Raw genomic sequence first — 21568 nt, forward strand, 5'->3', positions numbered from 1 at the left:
AGGCCTAAAACACACTTCCGCAAAAAAAAACGTACATGTCTCACGGTACGTTTTTCGGGTCCGTGTTCCGTTTTTTAGGGGCGTTTCTCCGGTACGTATGGCATCCGTGTGATGGCGTATGCGAGCCGTGTGTGCGTGTGTAATGTCCGTATTGACATAAAATACGTACGTGTGCTGTCCGTGTGCTGTCCGTTTTTAAAGGCCCGCATTCTTACCCAATTAACGATTTTAATCATTCGTCATGAGATCCTGGTGTTGTTGTTTGCTTTCAATTGACCTGATATATTGGAAACAAGTGTTGCAGATTTTGTGATGAAAAACGGACACAGACGACACGTGCTGAACACGGACATACTCCGTGTGCGGTCCGTGCAGGCACGGACCCATAGACTAAAGCGGGTCCGTGCATGCGTGCTGCCGGCCAAAAACGGACATGTCGTCCGTGTAGAAAAGCGCACACACGTACTTACCACACGGACGCACGTTTCGTGTGATTTTACGTGTGTGTGCCATCTACCATTGAATTACATGGGTCTCTGTGTCTCCGGTACGTGCAAATACGTACCGCACACGTACAAAAAAAAACGGATGTGTGTTGCAGGTCTAAAGTAAAGGGGACAGTTTGGGTGGAGGAGCATGTAGTGATTTAGCAGGAGAATGGTGACCACTTGATTAGGATATGGCCGGACTACACCGCAGATAAACAAGACACAGACTGAGACTGAGAAGAATCTGTGACTTCTCTGCATTCAGTGGTTACTACTCACCTGGGTCATTCTCTGTAGGAATCTCCTCTTTACACCACTCATCACCCCTCACATATGTCTCTGTAGTATTAATATGGGTCAGATCTTCACCCTGAAACAAATATTGTAAAAGTCACAGACAGATGGAGAAGTCACATCTATGATCAGCTCTAATCCTGCCATCTCCACCGTTCTCATTACACAAGTATAACACATATAATACTGGTGGATAAAACAAGACTGAGCACAAGACCTTCACAGCCGTCTACACATCATAGGGAAATTTCATGACACCTTCTCTCCATCTACCTGATGATCCTGAGGAACATTGGGATCTTCTTGTTTACAGTCCTGTGGGAGAAGAGGATGGGGACATCGCTCTGGTGTTGTCCTCTTACTGGATAGAACTGGAGGAAACACATACAGCGACTGAATTCATTCTTTACATACAGATAATTATAGGCCGTGTGTATTTAGTCCTGTCTATTACCTGGTGATGTGAGGGGCTGGGGAACATCCATCATGATGTCCTTGTACAGATCTTTGTGTCCTTCTAAATACTCCCACTCCTCCATGGAGAAATAGACGGTGACATCCTGACACCTTACAGGAACCTGACACATACAATGATACTGTCATCATCCCCCGATCCCTTCATAGCGTTACTGTATAATGTCCCAGCATTCCCAGCAGTGTCACCTCTCCAGTCAGCAGCTCAATCATCTTGTAGGTGAGTTCTAGGATCTTCTGGTCATTGATGTCCTCATGTATCAGGGGGTGAAGTGGAGGCCCCGTGAGTGGGCTCAGGGGTCTTCCCCATCCCACAGACACAGGGTCCTGACAGCGCTCACTAGAGGTCTTCTTCACTACTGTGTAATCCTGGTTATGGAGAGACGCAGTAATAAACCTCACTACAGACATTTCCAGAGTCCTCACCTCTCCAGTTCTGTCCATCTGTTATTCCCATAGATAAGAATGATGTAATGTGACGTCATCAGAATCTCTCACCTGTCCAGTAAGCCGGAAGAGTATCTCTAGGGTGAGGTGTAATATCCTCGCCGCCATCTTGTCCCTGTCCTTATCCATCCTTGATGGGGCAATCAGTACAATTCTCTGATATAGAAGATCTCCACTGACAGGATCCGATATTGTAGGGACCTGAATGAGAAGATATAAACCGATGTTCTCCATGATCTATTATTACATGATGATAATTGAAAGATTCAAAATCTGGATTTTTAACCCCTTATATGCCGCAATGAATAGCGATTCTCACATGTAGCCGGTTACACAGAGCAGGTATCTCGCTATCTGGCATCGAGTGTTGTCATTGTACATAGATATAATAATACCGCCATGTTGTATGATCGCACTAATGAGCGCTGCTAAAGGCAAATATCAGGTTTAGGAATGAGAAATATCCCTCATTATAGGGAGAACAAACTCCCTGCACAATGTTGGTGAAATCCCCCCATAACGGCCTCATTATCCTCTATTATCTTCTACATCTGCTGTGCGGTGATTATCTCATGTCCCGGGTTCTACATAAAGTGGAATAGGAAGTGAGGATTTATTACTATTATTATTATTATTATCCCCAGTAATTTTTTTTTTCTTTTTTATAAAACCTTTCAGGTTAAGATAGAGTGTCCACCATAGCCCTGTGCTCCCATAGGAAGACAGCCTATGGTCATGTCTTAATCATCATATAAGGTTTTCCTTTAATTCAGTGTCATCACAAAAGAAAAACCTTAACTGTTACAAACTTATAACCATGAAATCCAAATATAAAAAATCACACAAATATCTGTTTCCACTTCAAAAACTTCCACATCCCCTCTGCATCCAGTCCTCTCTCCAAATCATACTTATAATAGAAATGCAATTTCTCTAAGATCATACTGACACAATCAGTCACCTCAATCACCTCCTCCTTATACACATACAGATTTCTACAATTCCAGAGCACTTCCTTCACACAAGCCAAAAATATCCACAACAATCTATCCTCCGTCCTATTTAATTTACATAACCCAAACATAATAATCTTATAAATCAGACACTGTATCCCAGTCAATTCCATACATAACCCACTCATCTTATTCCAGACATCCTTAGCAAAGTTACATGACCACAACACATGACCCACCTCCTCATCACTTCCACACCGCTCTCTTGGACACCGTTCAGACACAGCCAACCCCTTTCTTTTCTGCACGCTCCTCACCGGCAGCACCCCATGCAAAGACATCCACACAAAATCCTTCTGTTTATTAGACAAGTCACAACGCTCCAATTTTTGCCAGACATCTTCCGCTTCTGCAGACTTCAACCCTGCAATCACGCACATCATATCATTCATACACATTCTCTTAGTCAAAACCCTCTTGTTAAGAAAGCTCAACATAGACATTTTCTCCAGATAAAATTTTTTGATAAAGGCTTCCACCCTCAAATACCACAGCGGACACAGAAAAGCAATTGGCTTACTATTGTCCTGAAAAGACCATTGTAGTCGGTTGGCCATAGTGCCGGCCAAATATCTGGCCATACTAGCAGCTTTAGTTTCCTTAGCAAATAAAGTTATTAAAAACCTAATGCAATTTAACCCAATATAAACCTCCAGGTTAGGGAAACCCAAACCCCCATTCCTTCTACTTTTCAAGAGAATCTCTCTTTTAGCTTTCTTTATGTTACTACCCCATAGAAATATAAACAATAATCTATTTATACGCCTAAAAAAGACACACGGCGGAGGAAACACCAACGCCAAATACATAAGCATAGGCAATATTACACTTTTAATGACCAATATTTTCCCTGTGAAGGATAATTCACGCAGCCTCCAAAAATCCAATTTCCTCGCTATCTTACCACTCATTACATCCCAACTTTTCTCACCTTTCAATTCCTCATCCAAACTAACACCCAACACCTCAATACCCTCATTCACACATTCCATATCCACATCCCTCACCTCATGAGGACTAAAAAGAACCTTAATTTTACTTTTCCCCCAATTAATTTTGAAACCAGACGCAATACAAAATAATTTCACCAACAATTTCACCCTTTGCAAATCACACCCAGAGTCACACAACACACACACATCATCCATGTAGCCCACAGCCTTCACGACCTTACCATCACTACCTGGAACCAAAAACCCTTTCACAACCTTATCTTGCCTAATCAATTGTAACAGAGGTTCTAACACACAAATAAATAAAATAGGAAAAAGTGGACAACCTTGTCTAACACCAGACAAAATCCTAAAAGGTTCTGTGAAAAAACCATTCACCTGCACCACACTCTGAGCACCTTCATACAAACACGCAATCAATCTAACCAAACGCTCAGGAAAACCCATTCTAATCAACACACTAAACAAAAACAAATGGGCCACTCGATCGAATGCTTTCTCAAAATCCAATGCACACACAATTATACTTTTCTTCCTATTCTTACAGTCCTCAATCACATCTCTCACCAGGCACACATTGTCATGTATCCTACGCTTGGGCACCGCACAGACCTGTTCCTCACCTATCACTGAAGCAATCACCTCCTTCATTCTACTTGCCAGAATTTTTGCATAGATTTTATAATCTGCATTCAATAAAGTTATGGGTCTCCAATTCACCAAACTCCTCTTATCCCCCTTTTTATAAAGTAAAACCACCAATCCTCTCTTCATAGAGTCCGGCATCTCCTTCCCTGTGAATAAGAATTTCACCACCTCCAAGAATTCTTTACCCACAATGTCCCAGAACTTGACATAAAAGTCACATGGTATCCCGTCATGCCATGGGAACTTGTTCTTAGGTGATTTGCTTATCACATCATGGAGTTCCCCCATAGTAATATCATCCAGCAACCTAAGCCCTTCATCCTCATCCACAAAGTTCTTCACCACCTGCAGAAACTCATTCTCCCTCCCCATATCACATTCCTTCACATCTACAACTCTCTATAAAATCTTGCCACTTCTTTTATCACACCTTCTCCACGCACTTCTTCACCTTCCTCATTCAGCAAAATTCTTATATCTTTCTTCCCTCCACACATTTTCTTAAAGAAAAATCGAGTACATTTCTCATTCTGCTCTTTGATTTTCACTCGAGAGCGGAACACAATCTCTCGACCTTTCTCAGTTATCCAGTCATTCACCTCTTTCTGCGCTCCCTGCAACTCTTTCTCCACACACATACCAAACGATTTACACCTACGCAGAAAAGCAATCCGTCTATTAAAGCGGGTAAAGGCCAATCTTCTCTGTTTAGCCCTGGTGCAACCAACTTTCCGAAAGAAACCGCGTATCCTACATTTAACCCATTCCCACCATTGCAAAATATCACCAAAATCATTTTTCTGCCTCACCCATCCAGCAAACCTCATAGCAAACATTCTTGTAACCCTTTCATCCCCTAGCACACTCACATTCATTCTCCACCTACCCCTTCCATAAGAAAACTCATCCACCTCAAACACTCCCATCAAACATTCATGATCAGAAAAACACACTCTCTCTTGGACATAATTAGTACAGTAAATTTCATCTCAAAGGAAAAAATAATCCAGCCGGGAGTCCGTGCGACCATCCGCGGCATGATAAGTAAATGGTCCCGGTTTAGTAGTCACTGCATCCTTTAAAGAAAAATCTTTCATTATCTTATTACACAAAATACCTGTTGCATCCACCTTGTTTTCACAGGCACTTGCTCTTGCTGATTTGGAAAATACACAATTAAAATCTCCTACCACAAAAACAGGAACTTTACCGTGTAAAAATGAAATTAACTTCTGAAATAACAAAAGACGGTCATGTTTGTCCACATTTGCGTAAATTCATATGAGCCTGAAGTCCCATCCACGGTAACACAAAGAAACCAGCACACATCTTCCTTCTTCAATCACGGTTTATTCCTTGACAGAAATGTCCTTTTTTTGTATCAACACCCCAATGCCATCATTCCTATTCAAAGTAGAAAAAGACCAGATAGAGTCTCCATATTTCCACTCACTTTTCTTGGGAAGTTTCTTTAATCCACACTCTTGTACACAGACAATATCACTGCCCTTTGAGGCCATAAAATCCAATACCACTGTGCACCTAGGCAAAGAGGTAAACATACGCACATTTTGTGATAGGATTCTTAGTTGTAACACCATAGAGGTATAGGTTTATGGGAACCAAAGAGGGGAATAAGAAACCGCATTCAAGCAGGTGCAGAGCATTCACATTACGACGGATCTTCAAGCATATCCTCCAGGAGAGCCACCTTGCCGTCCTCCAAAAAACCCACACTGGGAGATATAGGATTAACTGCAGAAAGCGCCTCAGATTGCAACTCGTCCCCCAAGTCAGGAGACAATATAGCATAAGGATTATGTGTTTCTATAGGAGGCGCATGAACCCTTGCCAATGGATTACTCCTTAACCTCTTCACAGATTTATGAGACATTTTATTTTTGTCCAGCACCTTCTTAAAAATAGCACTGATCTCTGCCCTGGGCATCCTGGCTTCCTCCTTCTCCTCTGGAGACACAGAAAATGTATACATACTAGGGCTCAAGGGAGAAACAGGCTCAGGGCTCAGAAACTCCTCAATCAGCTCTGCAGGAGTGAGATCCACAGAAGAAGCAGGCAGTGGCACACTAGGAGTTTCTGGCACCACACCCAATTGCTCTGCACACACAGAGGGCTCTGCCACCCCCAATAGGGCTTCCACCTTGGGAAAGTCAATGTCCACCAACATGGCTTGCTTCTCTATCTTGGGAAGATCAACTACCACAGCCCCCATTACAGACACAGCTGGCACCTCAGACACCTGGGGGTTAACAGCGACATTCTCCAGAGCTGTTTGCTTCACAGCCTTATCCCTGTCTCTGCGCCTCACAAAGGCTAGTTTCACACTTTCGTTCAGCGCATTCCGTCACTATGGAGATTAGCGCAGTCAGTTAACGGACCGCGCTATTCTCCATAGAGTTGTATGGATGACGCACTGTAACGCAAGTGTCTGCGTTGCATCCGCTAGACAACGCAGCGGCGTTATTTTGATGCTGCGTCTAGCGGATTGAACGCAGCATGTAACGTTTTTTGGATCGTTAAAATAGCGCACCATGACGGATTCCGTTAGAATGCGTCAAGGTGTCTAATGGTGTCCTATGTTAGCAGATTCCTGCGCTCTGCGTTATGAGGCGGAATCCATTAACGGAATCCTGCATGATTAGTTTGCTGTAGCAATTATCTTGTTTGCTCCCAATTACTGATGGGGTATAAATACATCTCATCAGAGAAGGTGTCCAGATCATCACTCCTGAAGCCCTGCCTGACTACCTGGACCCCGAGATTCCATTGGTGAGAAAGGACAACCTTCCTGAACCCCACCAGCCCCAGTAGCCCACCACCACCCTCATCCCCACCCTCAGGCCCAGCACCACCCCACCACCCTCAGCCGCAGCACCTATTTGTATTGTTTTTTCTTGTAATCAATAAAGAGTTTTTACCTTTTCAAAAAAAAAAAAAAAAAATACAAATACAATTTTGCCAAAGCAGTGTTTGTTGCATTATTTCACGTCATTTTCTCTTGTTTAGCCTATGGTTATTGGTTTAGGTTAAGAGGTGCAATTAAAAATTAGTTTGCAGTGGAAGACCAAAATAACTAAACATAGGTTTTTTGTTTTTTTTGGAAGGTAGCATATGCAAGTGTCACTGGTTAAATTTTTTTTTTTTTAACTTTTTTTTTAAATTTTGATAATTTAAACACACCCTCACAATCAAACCAACACCACCAAAACAACTAGCCCCCCCCCAACCCACCCACCTTAATGTTCCTTTTTTTTTTTAACTATTTTTTATTTTTTTTTAAACTATAGGTTACATCAAAGAAAAAATAACCTGTACTACGCACTAAAAATCATAGTGTTCACTTAAAATTTTGAATTTGACAAAAAAAGTAAGTACCGTATTTTTCGCTTTATAAGACGCACCGGATTATAAGACGCACCCCCAAATTTGGTGAAGGAATAGAGAATTTTTTTTAATAAATGGGGTCCGTCTAATAATGCCAGTGTCTGTCTAACAAATCATATAGAGTATATGTCCCTCATAGCCCCCATCCTAAAATTAGCCCCCTTAATCTGGATATGGCCACCTTATATTGAATATAGCCCCCTTGGGCTGGCACACGTCCCCCAGTGATGCAACATGTCCCCTATGGCTGGCACGCTGCCCCCTGTGGCTGGCACAAACTGGCCCCCTGTGGCTGGCACACACGCTACCCCCTGTGGCTGGCACACACGCTGCCCCCTGTGGCTGTCACACACGCTGCCCCCTGTGGCTGGCACACACGCTGCCCCCTGTGGCTGGCACACACACTGCCCTCTGTGGCTGGCACACACGCTGGCCCCTGTGGCTGGCACAAACTGGCCCCCTGTGGCTGGCACACACGCTACCCCCTGTGGCTGGCACACACTCTGCCCCCTGTGGTTGTCACACACGCTGCCCCCTGTGGCTGGCACACACGCTGTCCCCTGTGGCTGGCACACACCCTGGCCCCTGTGGCTGGCACACACCCTGGCCCCTGTGGCTGGCACACACCCTGGCCCCTGTGGCTGGCACACACGCTGCCCCCTGTGGCTGGCACACACGCTGCCCCGTGGCTGGCACACACGCTGCCCCCTGTGGCTGTCACACACGCTGCCCCCTGTGGCTGTCACACACGCAGCCCCCTGTGGCTGTCACACACGCAGCCCCCTGTGGCTGTCACACACGCTGCCCCCTGTGGCTGTCACACACGCTGCCCCCTGTGGCTGTCACACACGCTGCCCCCTGTGGCTGTCAAACACGCTGCCCCCTGTGGCTGGCACACACGCTGCCCCCTGTGGATGGCACACACGCTGCCCCCTGTGGCTGGCACACACGCTGCCCCCTGTGGCTGGCACACACGCTGGCCCCTGTGGCTGGCACACACGCTGGCCCCTGTGGCCGGCACACACGCTGGCCCCTGTGGCTGGCACACTTGCTGGCCCCTGTGGCTGGCACACACCCTGGCCCCTGTGGCTAGCACACTTGCTGGCCCCTGTGGCTGGCACACTTGCTGGCCCCTGTGGCTAGCACACACCCTGGCCCCTGTGGCTGTCACACACGCTGCCCCATGCTGCTGCTTTTAGTAAAATAAACTCTTTCCTTACCTTCTCCAGCGCTGTGCTCCCTCGTGTACCCCTCCTCAGGGTTGAGCTCCGGCCTCCTGCATTTCCTGGTTCACAGTCCCCGTCATGTGATCGGCACAGCAGTGTGTTATCTCTGCATGCCTGATCATAGTGGCAGGAGGGAGACGGCAGATGCTGGAGGAGGTGAGTAACGAGTTTATTATTTTACTATGGGTAGCAGCATGGGGGCCATAGATAACACAGGGGGAGGGGGCATTTGTGAGCAAAGGGAAGCACGGGCAGATATAATATGCACAGCTCCCCCAGCCCATCACCGCGGTGCAATTTCAGCACCACAGGGGTGGACAGCAGCTGTGCATATTATATGAGCGGGTGCAGGAGATCAAACGCTGCTGCCCTCAGCTTCACAAGTCTATACCAGCCTCCACCAGCTCCCCCAGCACCGCTCCAGAGCGGCCCCACCTCCCCTGGACCCTGCAGTATATAATCCGTATATTCGGTTTATAAGACGCACCCCCTACTTTCCCCCAAAATTTGGGGGAACAAAGGTGCGTCTTATAAAGCGAAAAATACGGTATACTTTTAGTGTTAATCAACGCTCTTCTTAAGTATTGTATTGTTTGTGCTGATTTTTAATTTCCCAAAAAATAGATCTATTTCAGAATGTCTGGACAATCCAGCCCAAGCCCTGACCTATTCCAGGTAATATTAATTTTTTTTAAGTTTTTTTTATTAATTTTTGTTTTTTTAATTTTTTTAGGATGAAAATCCAACAGAGGAGGCGGCGGCAGCAGCAGCAGCGGCGGATCCCGCACCGCTCGATGTAGGAAACATTCAAGAAAGGGGTAGATATATGCATGGAGAGAGCTCGCAGGATGTACAGTAAGTATATCCACTTCATTGACATCACAAATAACGCGACATATCTACTAACCAACATACATGCATACCTCACATAGCTTTATACATACATACTATACCTACCCTATCTACATACCTAACATAACTATCTACCTATTGACACATAGCTACCCTACCTACACACATATCGACGCGTAGTAAGCGTAACTACGTAGGTAACATAGCTACGTTAGCTATGGAGGTACCATCACGAACTACGTACAATTAGTTAGTGGATTTCATTACTTATTTATTTTTATTTTTTTTCCTCTAAGGTCGATGTTCCGAACATTAGAGGTCCTCCTCACTGCTCCCGGAGTCGTCGTCGGCATGGCGGTGGTCGCAGCAATGTGAGTTTGTTTATTTGGGGGTTTTTTTCTGATGCCTTCCATGGTTTCTAAATGTTAAAGATTGATTTTTTTACTTTATTTTTAATTAATTTTCTTTTGTTGACAGGTCTTACGGCGGAGGCAGGACGAGGATTCTGATGGGGAGGGAGGTGGCATCGATGTCGAACTCCTCATCGACCTCGTCCATGCTCGAGAGCCGCCGTGGGACATGAGAGACAACCGCCATGCCAATTCTCTCATCACCCGGCGGCTCTGGGAAGAAGTGGCAGCAGAACTCATAGATGGGTGGGAGGACCTTGACACGAGGAACCGTAAAAGAGGAAGTAAGTATTACAAACATGTTTTGCAAAACTTAACATATTCAAAGATGTATTTAATTTTTTTTTATGGTTTTTTTTTCTCTTTTCAGTTACCCGTCTGACGACCCGGTGGCGTTCACTCTGTGATCGCTTCAAGAGGGACTTAAACAAGGAGATCCAGGCTCCAAGCAGTTCGGCGGCACGCAAGGTCACCCAATACCGGTATCGGCGTGCCCTTGCGTTCCTAAGAGGCAGCATGCTTCCAAGAAGGTATGTATATATTTTTTGGGTGTTAGCATCTTTGAATGTATGTATCCTTTGTAATCGATCACATGCTACGGAAAATGTGACTAATATATGTTAATTTTTTATTTTTTTTTTCTCATTCCACAGAACCGTCTGTAGCACCGTGGAGCCTGCATCCCAAATGAACCCTCTTGGAGCGATTGCTGAACAGAACGTCACCGGTGAACCCTCCAACAGGCCCTCCACTTCTGATCCCTCCCTTCCTTCTACCTCTTCTTCTGAACCCTCCCTCCCTTCCACCTCAACTTCACAGCCCTCCCTCCCTTCTACCAATCCCTCTAATCCCTCACTATCTAACCTCCCATCTTTCCCCTCTTACCCAACCTGCCCATCGGCATACTGGCAAACCTCATTACATGAGGCTGGTCAGAGAGTAGGTGTTCCCTTATCTGACCACTCTGACGCTCACGAAACTCGAACCGCGTTAGGTTCGGGTCGTCAGCGACACAGTGGTCAGAATAGGGGCAGCCCCGAGTTCTTACACCTGAACGCATCGATCCATAGCTTCATCAAAGTTTTATCAGACCAAATAATCGCTGGCTTCAACCTTGTAAACCATAGTTTACAAGTGTTGACCAGCAAGATGGATGAGGTGCTTTCAGCTGTAAGGCAAACACCTAGTCAACATTTTTTTCATTCTGTTATCAGTGACCTGGAAAGCCTACCGTCTGACCAGCAAATCCATGTAATGAGGGCTTTCCAGAATGCCATCCAGCAACTACATCAACATCCCCTTCCCACCACTGCACCACATCTATCCACAGCCCCTCAGATGCCACCCCCAGTCCACTTACAGCCTCCGACACAGACTCACCAATACTCACAATCTACAATACCCACACATTACAGAAACACTATGCACAACACCAGATCTGTCCAAACATCCCTTTATTCCCCATCTCCATTTTCAAGCACACACGACAACACTTCTACATCTCCATCCCCAACCGCACTGTCTCCTGCACTTCCTAACCCGTTACATTATTCTTCTTCCTCCTTCCGAACCCCAACATCTTATCCAACCTCCACCTTTCCATTTTCTAACACTCTGCCTTATACCACCCCTCAACCTACTCCAATACCTCACCCTTCTACAAGCTCTCACCCATCTACCAGCCCTCAACTATCTTGTCTTTCAAGCCCTTTTCTGCCCACCACTTCTCTTTCTTTTTCTACACCCTCACCATTACCTCTTACCCAACCTTCACCTACCCAATCCACACTTAATACCCCAACTGTTGGAGGGAACAATTCTGCGAGCGGTTCCAGCGATGTCTCCACCCCACATTACCAACATTTATAGTGTTTTATTTTTTAATAATAATAATTTAATTTTAAATTTGTTTAATAAATCATTATTTTTTCTTTAACATTGTGTTTGATTTTTTTTTAACTTATTTATTTGAAATAAATATTAAAAATGGGATAATGGTACACATACAGTGGCTGGTGACGATGTTGTGTTATAGCAAGATGCATGCCACTACACGGGTAGAGGAGGTATAGTTCAGGGGGAATTGTGGTGACACAGGGACATTATAGTATAACGACATTTGTGGCAGATGTTATGTGTGTTGTCAATTCACAAGGAGGAAGGCGATTCCTGTAAAGGGGGGGACAGTCATCAGACTACCAGGTTTGCCAGGGTGTCACAATTTCACTGTCTGAACTTGGCTGCAGTTCAACTGGTTTTTGTTTCAGTAATAATGATACAAAAATGAAACCAACTTTGTTTTTTATAAACAAACGTTAGAAAAAAAAAACCCAATAACAATTTGCAATTTTGAAATGCAATTTTAATATAATTTGTAAGAAATTTTAGTAAAATTTAGACTATAAACACAGAACATAACCTAATATACATTAACAGACATGGATTAAAATGTTACACAAAATCACAAAATATACAATCTCAGACACGGATTACAATCTAAGTACATCAAACCATTGTATCCTGCCACTCCAAACTACCAATATCCGACACAAAATAGGACGCAAACTCGTCCCGAATACGCAAGACTTCAGTGGTGGTACGGAAGGATATGTTGCTGTATTGTGTTAGGGTACAGTTTGTCATTTCTTCTTCAAGTGGAGGAACGCCATTTGACAACAAAAAGTTATGTAATATGACACAAGCTTTGATTATTTCGTCAACAGTCTCTACTTTCACATTTATTGCAGTTGTCAAGATCCTCCAGCGAGCAGTTAAAATCCCGAAAGCACATTCGACCATGCGCCTTGCGTGACTTAGGCGATAATTAAATATTTTTTTCTCATGTGTTAGCCCACGACTTGAGTATGGTTTTAATAAGTTTTGGGACAATTGAAAGGCCTCATCCCCGAAACATACAAAGGGGAGTGGTGGTCCATCACTTTGTGGAAGTGGTTTTGGTTGCGGGAAAGCAAAATGTCCTCCGTAAAGATTTCTTCCAATTGCCGAATTTTTTAAAACTTAGGAATCATTTGCTCGGCCAAATGCCCCAATGTCCACGGCCAAAAACTTATACTGTGCATCGGCAATTGCCATTAGTACAACAGAATTTTTTTTTTTTATAATTGTAGTATTCAGATCCAGTGTTTTGTGGCTTAAGAATCCTGACATGCTTGCCGTCCACGGCATCGCAGCAATTAGGGAAGTTGCATATTTGGTAGAATTTTTCAGCTGCATCCATCCATTGCTGCTCTGTGGGGTGAGGAATATATTCGTCTTTTAAACATTCCCACAAAGCCTGGCATGTGGAGTTGACGATTGCAGAAATTGTAGAAATCCCCACTCGGAATTGAAAGTGTAAGGAGGAGTAAGATTCTCCAGTAGCAAGATATCTGTAAAAAAAAAATCAAAAGAAAAATTAATAATCAATCATACTTGGAAAAAAATTAGATTACATTTTGTGTACAACATGCTTACCTCAAAGTAATGAGTAGACGCTCGGCAGGACTAATAGCCTTACGGAAAAAAGTATCTTTCCGCTTGATAAAAGGATCCACCCGCTCCAATAGACGATTAAAAGTTTCCTCAGGCATGCGCACATAGTTGACAAATTTTTCAGGGTGCCTTCTCAATTCAAGGTAAAGAGTGTAAAAGACACCACGGAAAATCCTGCTTTCATTAATGGGGTGAACCCAGTAGCGACGCCTTCTCTGTTGACGACGACGTTGCCGTTGAGCTTCTGAAAATCGATACGCCAAGACATTTGCCTGGTAGGTATATTCAATATAGGCTTCAGCGATCTTCCCCGTTATGACATCCATTTCTCTAGTTTGCTGGGCTGTCTGAGATAGATTGTGCCTCCTCTCATATATATATATATATATATATATATATACACACACACTTGAAAATGTAAATTTCATGAGGAACGCCCCCTAATTGTCCAATTAGCAAAGAAACGGATTCCGTTTTTTTTTTGACGGATAACAGAAGCATAACGGACGTAACGGATCCGTTATTTTACTGGAATCCATTAACGGATTCCAGTAAAATAACGCGTCAAAGGTTCCGTTGGAGATCCGTTGTTTGACGGATGCGTCGTTTTAACGCACCTACAGTTTTGACGGAGTCCTGCAAACGCAAGTGTGAAACTAGCCAAACTGAGATCTCTCCAAAAATGACTGGCGATTCAAGCCAGGGCAAGACCTGCAAGTGTGATCTCCTGCACCACAGATATCACACATAGGGGAAAAGGGACACTCCGAGGCTTCATGCCCCACTTGTTTGCAATTCCTGCAGGCTACACCTGCCTCACAGTTATCAGCTACATGTCCATATTTGAAGCATTTCCTGCAAAAAGAAGGCTGCCCAGGATAGAAAAAATAGCCTCTATCTCCCCCAATGGAAAAATTCCCGGGAGGGTGCATTATTCCACCAATGTTCTCTTGATCTTGTTTAAAACGCACCCAGAATTTTATGTTCCCATTAAACACCCTAAACATATTTTTCTGCTTAATCCCTCCTTTAACAGAAGAACAATATCTAGCCAAAAAAGCTCTAATCATGGCTATTTCTACAAAAGGGTTGTACATATGGACGGTGATGGGCCTCTCCACATTAGAAAAAAGTGGTTTAACCAGGATAAACTGCAGAAACTCGTGCGCCTGGTTCCCTCTCAGCAGCTGGTAAAAATTCAGGCAGTCCTCCTCTGTGTAAAAGGAGATGTCAAATTTATCGGCCTTCGCAAATTCCTGGATGCAAAACACCTTTTCTAGGTCCACTCCAGCCAGCCCCATCACAACATTCCTGACAATGTACTCCAGCCCAATATCCATCCGGTCATCCTCCACCACCTCCAACCGCACAGTATTCTTAATAGCTGCCATTTCTAAAGTGCCCAAGTCACGGGATCACTCCTCCTCAACCCGGAACCCTACTGGGCAAGAACCCCCTGGCCCAGCCCAGGTCCCAGCATGTGCAGCAGACGCCATACACACCAGGACAATGGAGCTAATTCCCCCAGAGAGCCTGAGCCCAGTAATGGGGAATCTCCACATATTTGTTTTTTTTTAAAAACCATTTCAGGTTTAAGTTGACGGTCCACCATCATCCGATTCACCCATAAAGGGAGACAAGAGATCGACACCACTTAAATCATCATGCAGGTTTTGAAGGACGTTTAATAAGTATCAGAAGTAACAAAAAATAATCCAGACAATTATTAACTCATAATTATCTGTTGCCACTTTCGGAATTTCCACACTCCCTCCGCATCCAGCCCACCTCTCACATCACATCTATATATATAATTGCCTTATTCTGTCTGTCTCCAAAATTGTGTCCTTACAGTGACAACTTTCGGATTGGCCGCCGGGCTCGGCCTGGCCCCGCCCACCCCCACGGATTGGCCGCTCGCCTCGGCCTGGCCCCGCCCCCCATGGATTGGCCGCTCGCCCCGACACTCCGCACGCATCGACCGCTCGGCCATGCCCCTTCCCCCGAATTCAAACGAAGCCCCGACTCCCCCAGCCCAGACATAACCTTGCGATGCTGGGACGTGACGGAGCCGGTGCACGCTGGTAACCACGATAAACATCGGGTAACTATATCATGGTTACCAGCGTACACCGGTGCGGGCAATAATGAAGTGTCATGCAGCGGAGAAAGAGTTAAAGACACTGCAAGACACTTCATTATAGGCAGCGGGCACCCCCAGAAAAGAGAAGACAGAAGAAAGAAGACCCCCGATCATACTTACCAGACGCCGACCGGGAGCAGGTGAGGTCATCAAGGTCCTGCAGCGGCGGAACACACACACACACACACACACACACACACACATATAAGAAGAGACACACACACATCAGATCACACTCACTCACTCCTCACACACACATCAGATTGCATCCACACACTCACAACATCCGGCGATATCGCTTACTTCTCGGCGGCGATACTGTGCCGTGTGCAGTGACCTTCCAGGACCTGCCAGAGGATCACATGGCCGGAAGCATGTGGTATCTCCGGATGTTGGGAGTGTGTGAGCGTGTATGTGCGATTTCGTCAGTGTGTGTGCGTGTATGCGATCGGATGTGTGCGTGTATGCGATCGGATGTGTGCGTGTATGCGATCGGATGTGTGCGTGTATGCGATCGGATGTGTGCGTGTATGCGATCGGATGTGTGCGTGTATGCGAACGGATGGGTGCGTGTATGCGAACGGATGGGAGCGTGTATGCTGTCTGATGTGTGACTGTGGAGCACGATGGGGAGTGCGTAGCATGGGGGATGGAGCACGATGGGGACTGCGCAGCATGAGGGATGGAGCACGATGGGGGGTGCGCAGCATGGGGGATGGAGCACGATGAAGAATGCGCAGCATGGGGGATGGAGCACGATGAGGAGTGCGCAGCATGGGGGATGGAGCACGATGGGGAGCGCGCAGCATGGGGGATGGAGCACGATGGGGAGCGCGCAGCATGGGGGATGGAGCACGATGGGGAGTGCGCAGCATGGGGGATGGAGCACGATGGGGGGTGCGCAGCATGGGGGATGGAGCACGATGGGGGTGCGCAGAATGAAGGATGGAGCATGATGGGGGGTGCGCAGCATGGGGGATGGAGCACGATGGGGAGTGCGCAGCATGGGGGATGGAGCACAATGAGGAGTGCACAGCATGGGGGATGGAGCACGATGGGGAGAGCGCAGCATGGGGGATGGAGCATGATGGGGGGTGCGCAGCATGGGGGATGGAGACCGATGGGGGGTGCGCACCTCCCCCCAAAACACACACACACCGCCACACACGCACCGCACAACACACCACACACACACACACACACACACACACACACACTGGGAACCACAAACACCGCCCTACACAGACACCCACACACACAGACAACGCCGCACACACACAACACCCAACACACAAACACCGCGGCACACACAAATATACGCACATACCACACAACACACACATTGCACAAAACATACCTCCCCCCAAAACACACACACGCACCCCACACCCACACAGACAAAACTGCAGATACACAGCGCTCCACAAACAACGCAACACACACAACCCAACTCACACCCCCCGCCACACCCAGACAACACCCAGAACATGTACAGCACCCTACACAAACACTTGGCAACTACACACAACATCTATATATATAATTTTTCAATAAAAAAAGAGATTAAACAAATATACATATAACAAAAATCATACATTAACTACACAATACGTAAATTCTAGAATACCCGATGCGTAGAATCGGGCCACCTTCTAGTTTATAATAAAAGTACAGTTTGTCCAGAACCATACTTACACATTCATCTACATCAAAGGTTTCCTTCTTGTACACATACAAATTTCTACTATTCCATAACACTTCCTTCACACACACAAGAAACAACCACAACACCCTGTCTTTCTCACGCCCTAAATTGCATAGCCCAAACATCACAATGCCATAACTCAGCTTCCGTACCCCAGTCAACTCACCACATAAACCACTCAGCTTGTCCCAGACGTCCCTAGCATATCGACACGACCACAACACATGATGCACCTCCTCATTACTTTCACACCGCTCTCTTGGACACCGTTCAGATACAGCCAAACCTTTCCTCTTTTGCACACTCTTAACAGGCAGAACCCCATGCAAGGACATCCACACCAGATCTTTCTGCTGATTAGACATATCACACCAATCAAGTTTCCTCCATACCTCCTCAGCCTCCGCAGACATAAGGCCATTGATATTACACAACATGTCATCCACACACATCCTCTTCACCACAGCCTTGTTCCGTAAGAAACTCACCATTTGCAGTTTTTCCAATCGGTATTTTTTTTATAAAACATTCCATACGCAAATACCACTGGGGGCATAAAAAAGCAATAGGCTTAGCATTATCAGGCGGCAGCCATTTCAGCCGATACACCATGGTACCTGAGAGATATCTGGCCATACAAGCCGCTTTTGTTTGCTTTGAAAGCAGCTCAACAAAAAAACAGATGCAATTAATGCCAATAAAGGATTCCAGATTGGGGAAACCAGCACCACCATTTCTCCTGCTTTTAAGGAGTATTTCCCTTTTGGCCTTTTCTATAGCGCTGCCCCAGAAAAAAATGAATAAAAGCCTATTGATCTTTTTTAACATCTCCACAGAAGGGGGGAAAACCAATGCCAAATAAATCAGCATGGGTAGGATAACACTTTTAATTATCAAAATTTTCCCAGCAAAAGAAAGCTCCCGCAACCGCCACATGTCCAACTTCCTCGCAATCTTCCCTCCTAACTCCTTCCAGCTTTCTTCACCTCTCAGGTCCTCATTCAGACACACACCCAGCACTTTGATCCCACCACTCACCACTTCCATGTCCGCATCCCTCAATACAGTGTTGCTGAAAAACACTTTCACCTTACTTTTTCCCCAATTGATTCTGAATGCCGAGGCAATACAAAATAGGTTGACTAACAGCTTCACTCTTACAAGATCACTCTCAGACTCACACAGCACACATACATCATCCATATAGCCCACCACCTTAATCGTGTTACCACCGCTGCCAGGGACCAATAGACCCTTAAAAGACTTTATCCCTCCTAATTAGCTGAAGCAGAGGCTCCATCACACAAATAAATAATATGGGCGACAGAGGACAGCCTTGTCTCACCCCAGACAAAATTTCAAAGGATGCAGTCAGGACCCCGTTCACTTGCACCCTGCTCCTAGCACCCCCATACATCCCCATAATCAGTCGTAGGGTACGCACACACGAGCGTGAAAATCGGACGAGTGCAATGCGAGAAATTCTCGCATTGCACTCTGACCAATGTTAGGCAATGAGGTTGAGCTGTTGGTCAGCTTTTCTCGCATCCAGATTCTGGATGCGAGAAAAGCGGCAGCATGCTGCATTTTGCTGCTACCGCCGTATCTCTCGCACCCATTCAAGTGAATGGATGCGAGAGATACATCGGACTGCACTCGGATGTTTTCCCAGTGCAGTGCGATATACGCACAGGCTGACAGTGGAGGAGATGGGAGGATTAACCACTCCCTCTCCTCCGCAACGCCTGCACTCAGCTTCACAGCTGTGACCCGATCGCAAGATCGGGTTACAGTCGCATGACACCCGGCTCACGCTCGCAGCAGAGCCTGAGCCGGGGGACATTAGCATATCGCATCCGATGCTCTCGCATCGGATGCCATACGCTCGTGTGAGTCCAGCCTTACTAACCTTTCAGGAAACCCCGTCCTCTCCAACACACTAAATAAAAAGAAATGTGCCACACGGTCAAAGGCGTTCTCAAAGTCCAGTGCACACACAATCACACTCTTCTTCCGGCTCCCACAATCTTCAATCATATCCCTCACCAGGCAAACATTCTCATGCAGTTTACGTTTAGGCACCGCGCACACTTGCTCTTCCTCAATCACAGTATCGATCACTCCTCTCATACGTCCGGCTAAGATCTTAGCAAATATTTTATAATCTGCATTAAGCAACGTAATCGGTCTCCAATTAGATAACCTCTTCCTCTCACCTTTCTTAAATAACAACACAACCAACCCTTCTTTCATTGTTTCAGGCATACTGACACCAGAGAACAATGCACGCACAACTTCTAGGAGATCTTGGGAGATTATGCTCCAGTAACTTCCATAGAAATCACAAGGTATCCCATCATGCCCCGGGGCTTTGTTTTTTGGTGAGTTACATACTGCCTCATACAACTCCTGCTCTGATACATCACATAACAACCCTTCATGCGCACTCTCAGCCACAACATTTGTAATCACATGTAGAAACTCCACATCATTCTCCAAGTCACACACCTTCCTACCATACAACTCTCCATAAAACCTCCCCACTTCCTCCAGCACACCTTCACCTCGCACCTCATCCCCCTCCTCGGTAATCAGCACATTCATTTCCCTTTTGCCACCACACATTTTCCTAAAGAAGAACCGCGTGCACTTCTCATCCTGCTCCCGAACCCTCACTCTGGACCTGAACATGATTTCTCTCCCACGCTCTCGCATCCAGTCATCCACTTCTCTCTTCATCCTCGCCAATTCCTCCTTGACATCCACTCCCATAGACTTACAACTATGCAAAAAGGAAAGTCTCCTGTTCACACGCGCATACAATACCCGCTTCTTTTTAGCTGTGCTGTACCCAAGCCTCCTAAATAAAAGCCTCACCCTTCCCTTGACCCACACCCACCACTGCACAATATTAGTAAACCTTTGTTTCATTCTCGCCCAAGACGCATATTTCAAGCGGAAAGCTCTGTTCACACTCACATCTCCCAACGCACTGACATTCATCTGCCATCTACCTCTACCATACTCAAAACCCTGCACCTCAAACACCCCACCCAAACATTCATGATCCGAAAACCAGACTTTTTCCTGAACATAGACACATTGAATTGAAGATGAAGAAAAAAAAAATAGTCCAACCTCGAGTTTGCCAGTCCATCATCCGCATGGTAAGTAAACGAGGCTGGCTTTACTGAGACTGCGTCCTGTAGGGAAAAAAATCGCCAACAATCCTATTCCAAAGATGGCCAGTACCATCCACCCTGGACTCCCATGTTCCTGCTCTGGCTTCTTTGGAAAGAATGCAATTAAGATCACCCACAATAATCAAAGGTAATTTACCAGGAAGAAAAAATCTCAGTTGTTCAAAAAGTGCCGAACGTTCATTCTGGACAGCATTCGCATAAATGCAAAATAAATGGAACTCCCATCCCATATAGGACAGAATCAGACACATACATCTACCCTCTTGTATAATCGTCTTCTGCTTTACACAAATGTCCTTATTTTGTATAAGAATACCAATCCCATCGTTTCTATTAGTGCTGGAAAATGACCACACTGCTTCACCATGGCTCCATTCGGTCTTTTTCGGAAACCTGGATAAACCACATTCCTGTACGCATATTACATCGCTGCCTTTAGAGGCCAGATAGTCTAGCACCGCAGCCCGCCTAGTGGCAGAAGCAAACACACGTACATTTTGAGAGGTGATTTTAAGTTGTAAGACCATGGCAGACAGCTATTGAGACAGATGAGATTTTAGAAGATCATTCCTCAGGTTTTTGGAGGGAACTGCAGCAGATCCACCAACTCAGCCACACCCTCCTCTCCCAGGTACACCTCACTTAGAGATACAGGTACAGGGTCGTAAGCCCCAGTGTCGCGGGCGGAGGAGGCGACGCCACGCTCTCCCACTGCTCGGGTCCAGCTGCCGCGGCTGCTGCGGCCTGCCGCTGCTCGGTGGCTCGAGCGATGGGCCGGATCCCGGGGACTCGAGCGGCGCACCTCGCCCGTGATT

At 45.9% G+C, this 21568-nt stretch overlaps 1 protein-coding gene across 3 annotated transcripts in view; it reads right to left on the reverse strand.

Annotated features, from left to right (window-relative positions):
* The window catches only part of LOC142312128 (uncharacterized), a 54423-nt gene that overhangs the window by 21834 nt on the left and 11021 nt on the right, over nucleotides 1-21568 (reverse strand). For all 3 annotated transcript variants that reach the window (XM_075351019.1, XM_075351018.1, XM_075351017.1), the window contains exons 2-6: nucleotides 1755-1904; nucleotides 1446-1625; nucleotides 1237-1360; nucleotides 1056-1153; nucleotides 768-858 (exon numbers count right to left, since the gene is read on the reverse strand). In XM_075351019.1, coding sequence (XP_075207134.1) covers nucleotides 768-858; nucleotides 1056-1153; nucleotides 1237-1360; nucleotides 1446-1625; nucleotides 1755-1832 — 571 coding nt within the window. In that variant the 5' untranslated portion in view covers nucleotides 1833-1904. The remainder of the gene's footprint in view (nucleotides 1-767; nucleotides 859-1055; nucleotides 1154-1236; nucleotides 1361-1445; nucleotides 1626-1754; nucleotides 1905-21568) is intronic.

Source organism: Anomaloglossus baeobatrachus, chromosome 5 (genome assembly GCF_048569485.1).
Source record: "Anomaloglossus baeobatrachus isolate aAnoBae1 chromosome 5, aAnoBae1.hap1, whole genome shotgun sequence".
In the NCBI taxonomy this organism is placed as follows: domain Eukaryota; kingdom Metazoa; phylum Chordata; class Amphibia; order Anura; family Aromobatidae; genus Anomaloglossus; species Anomaloglossus baeobatrachus.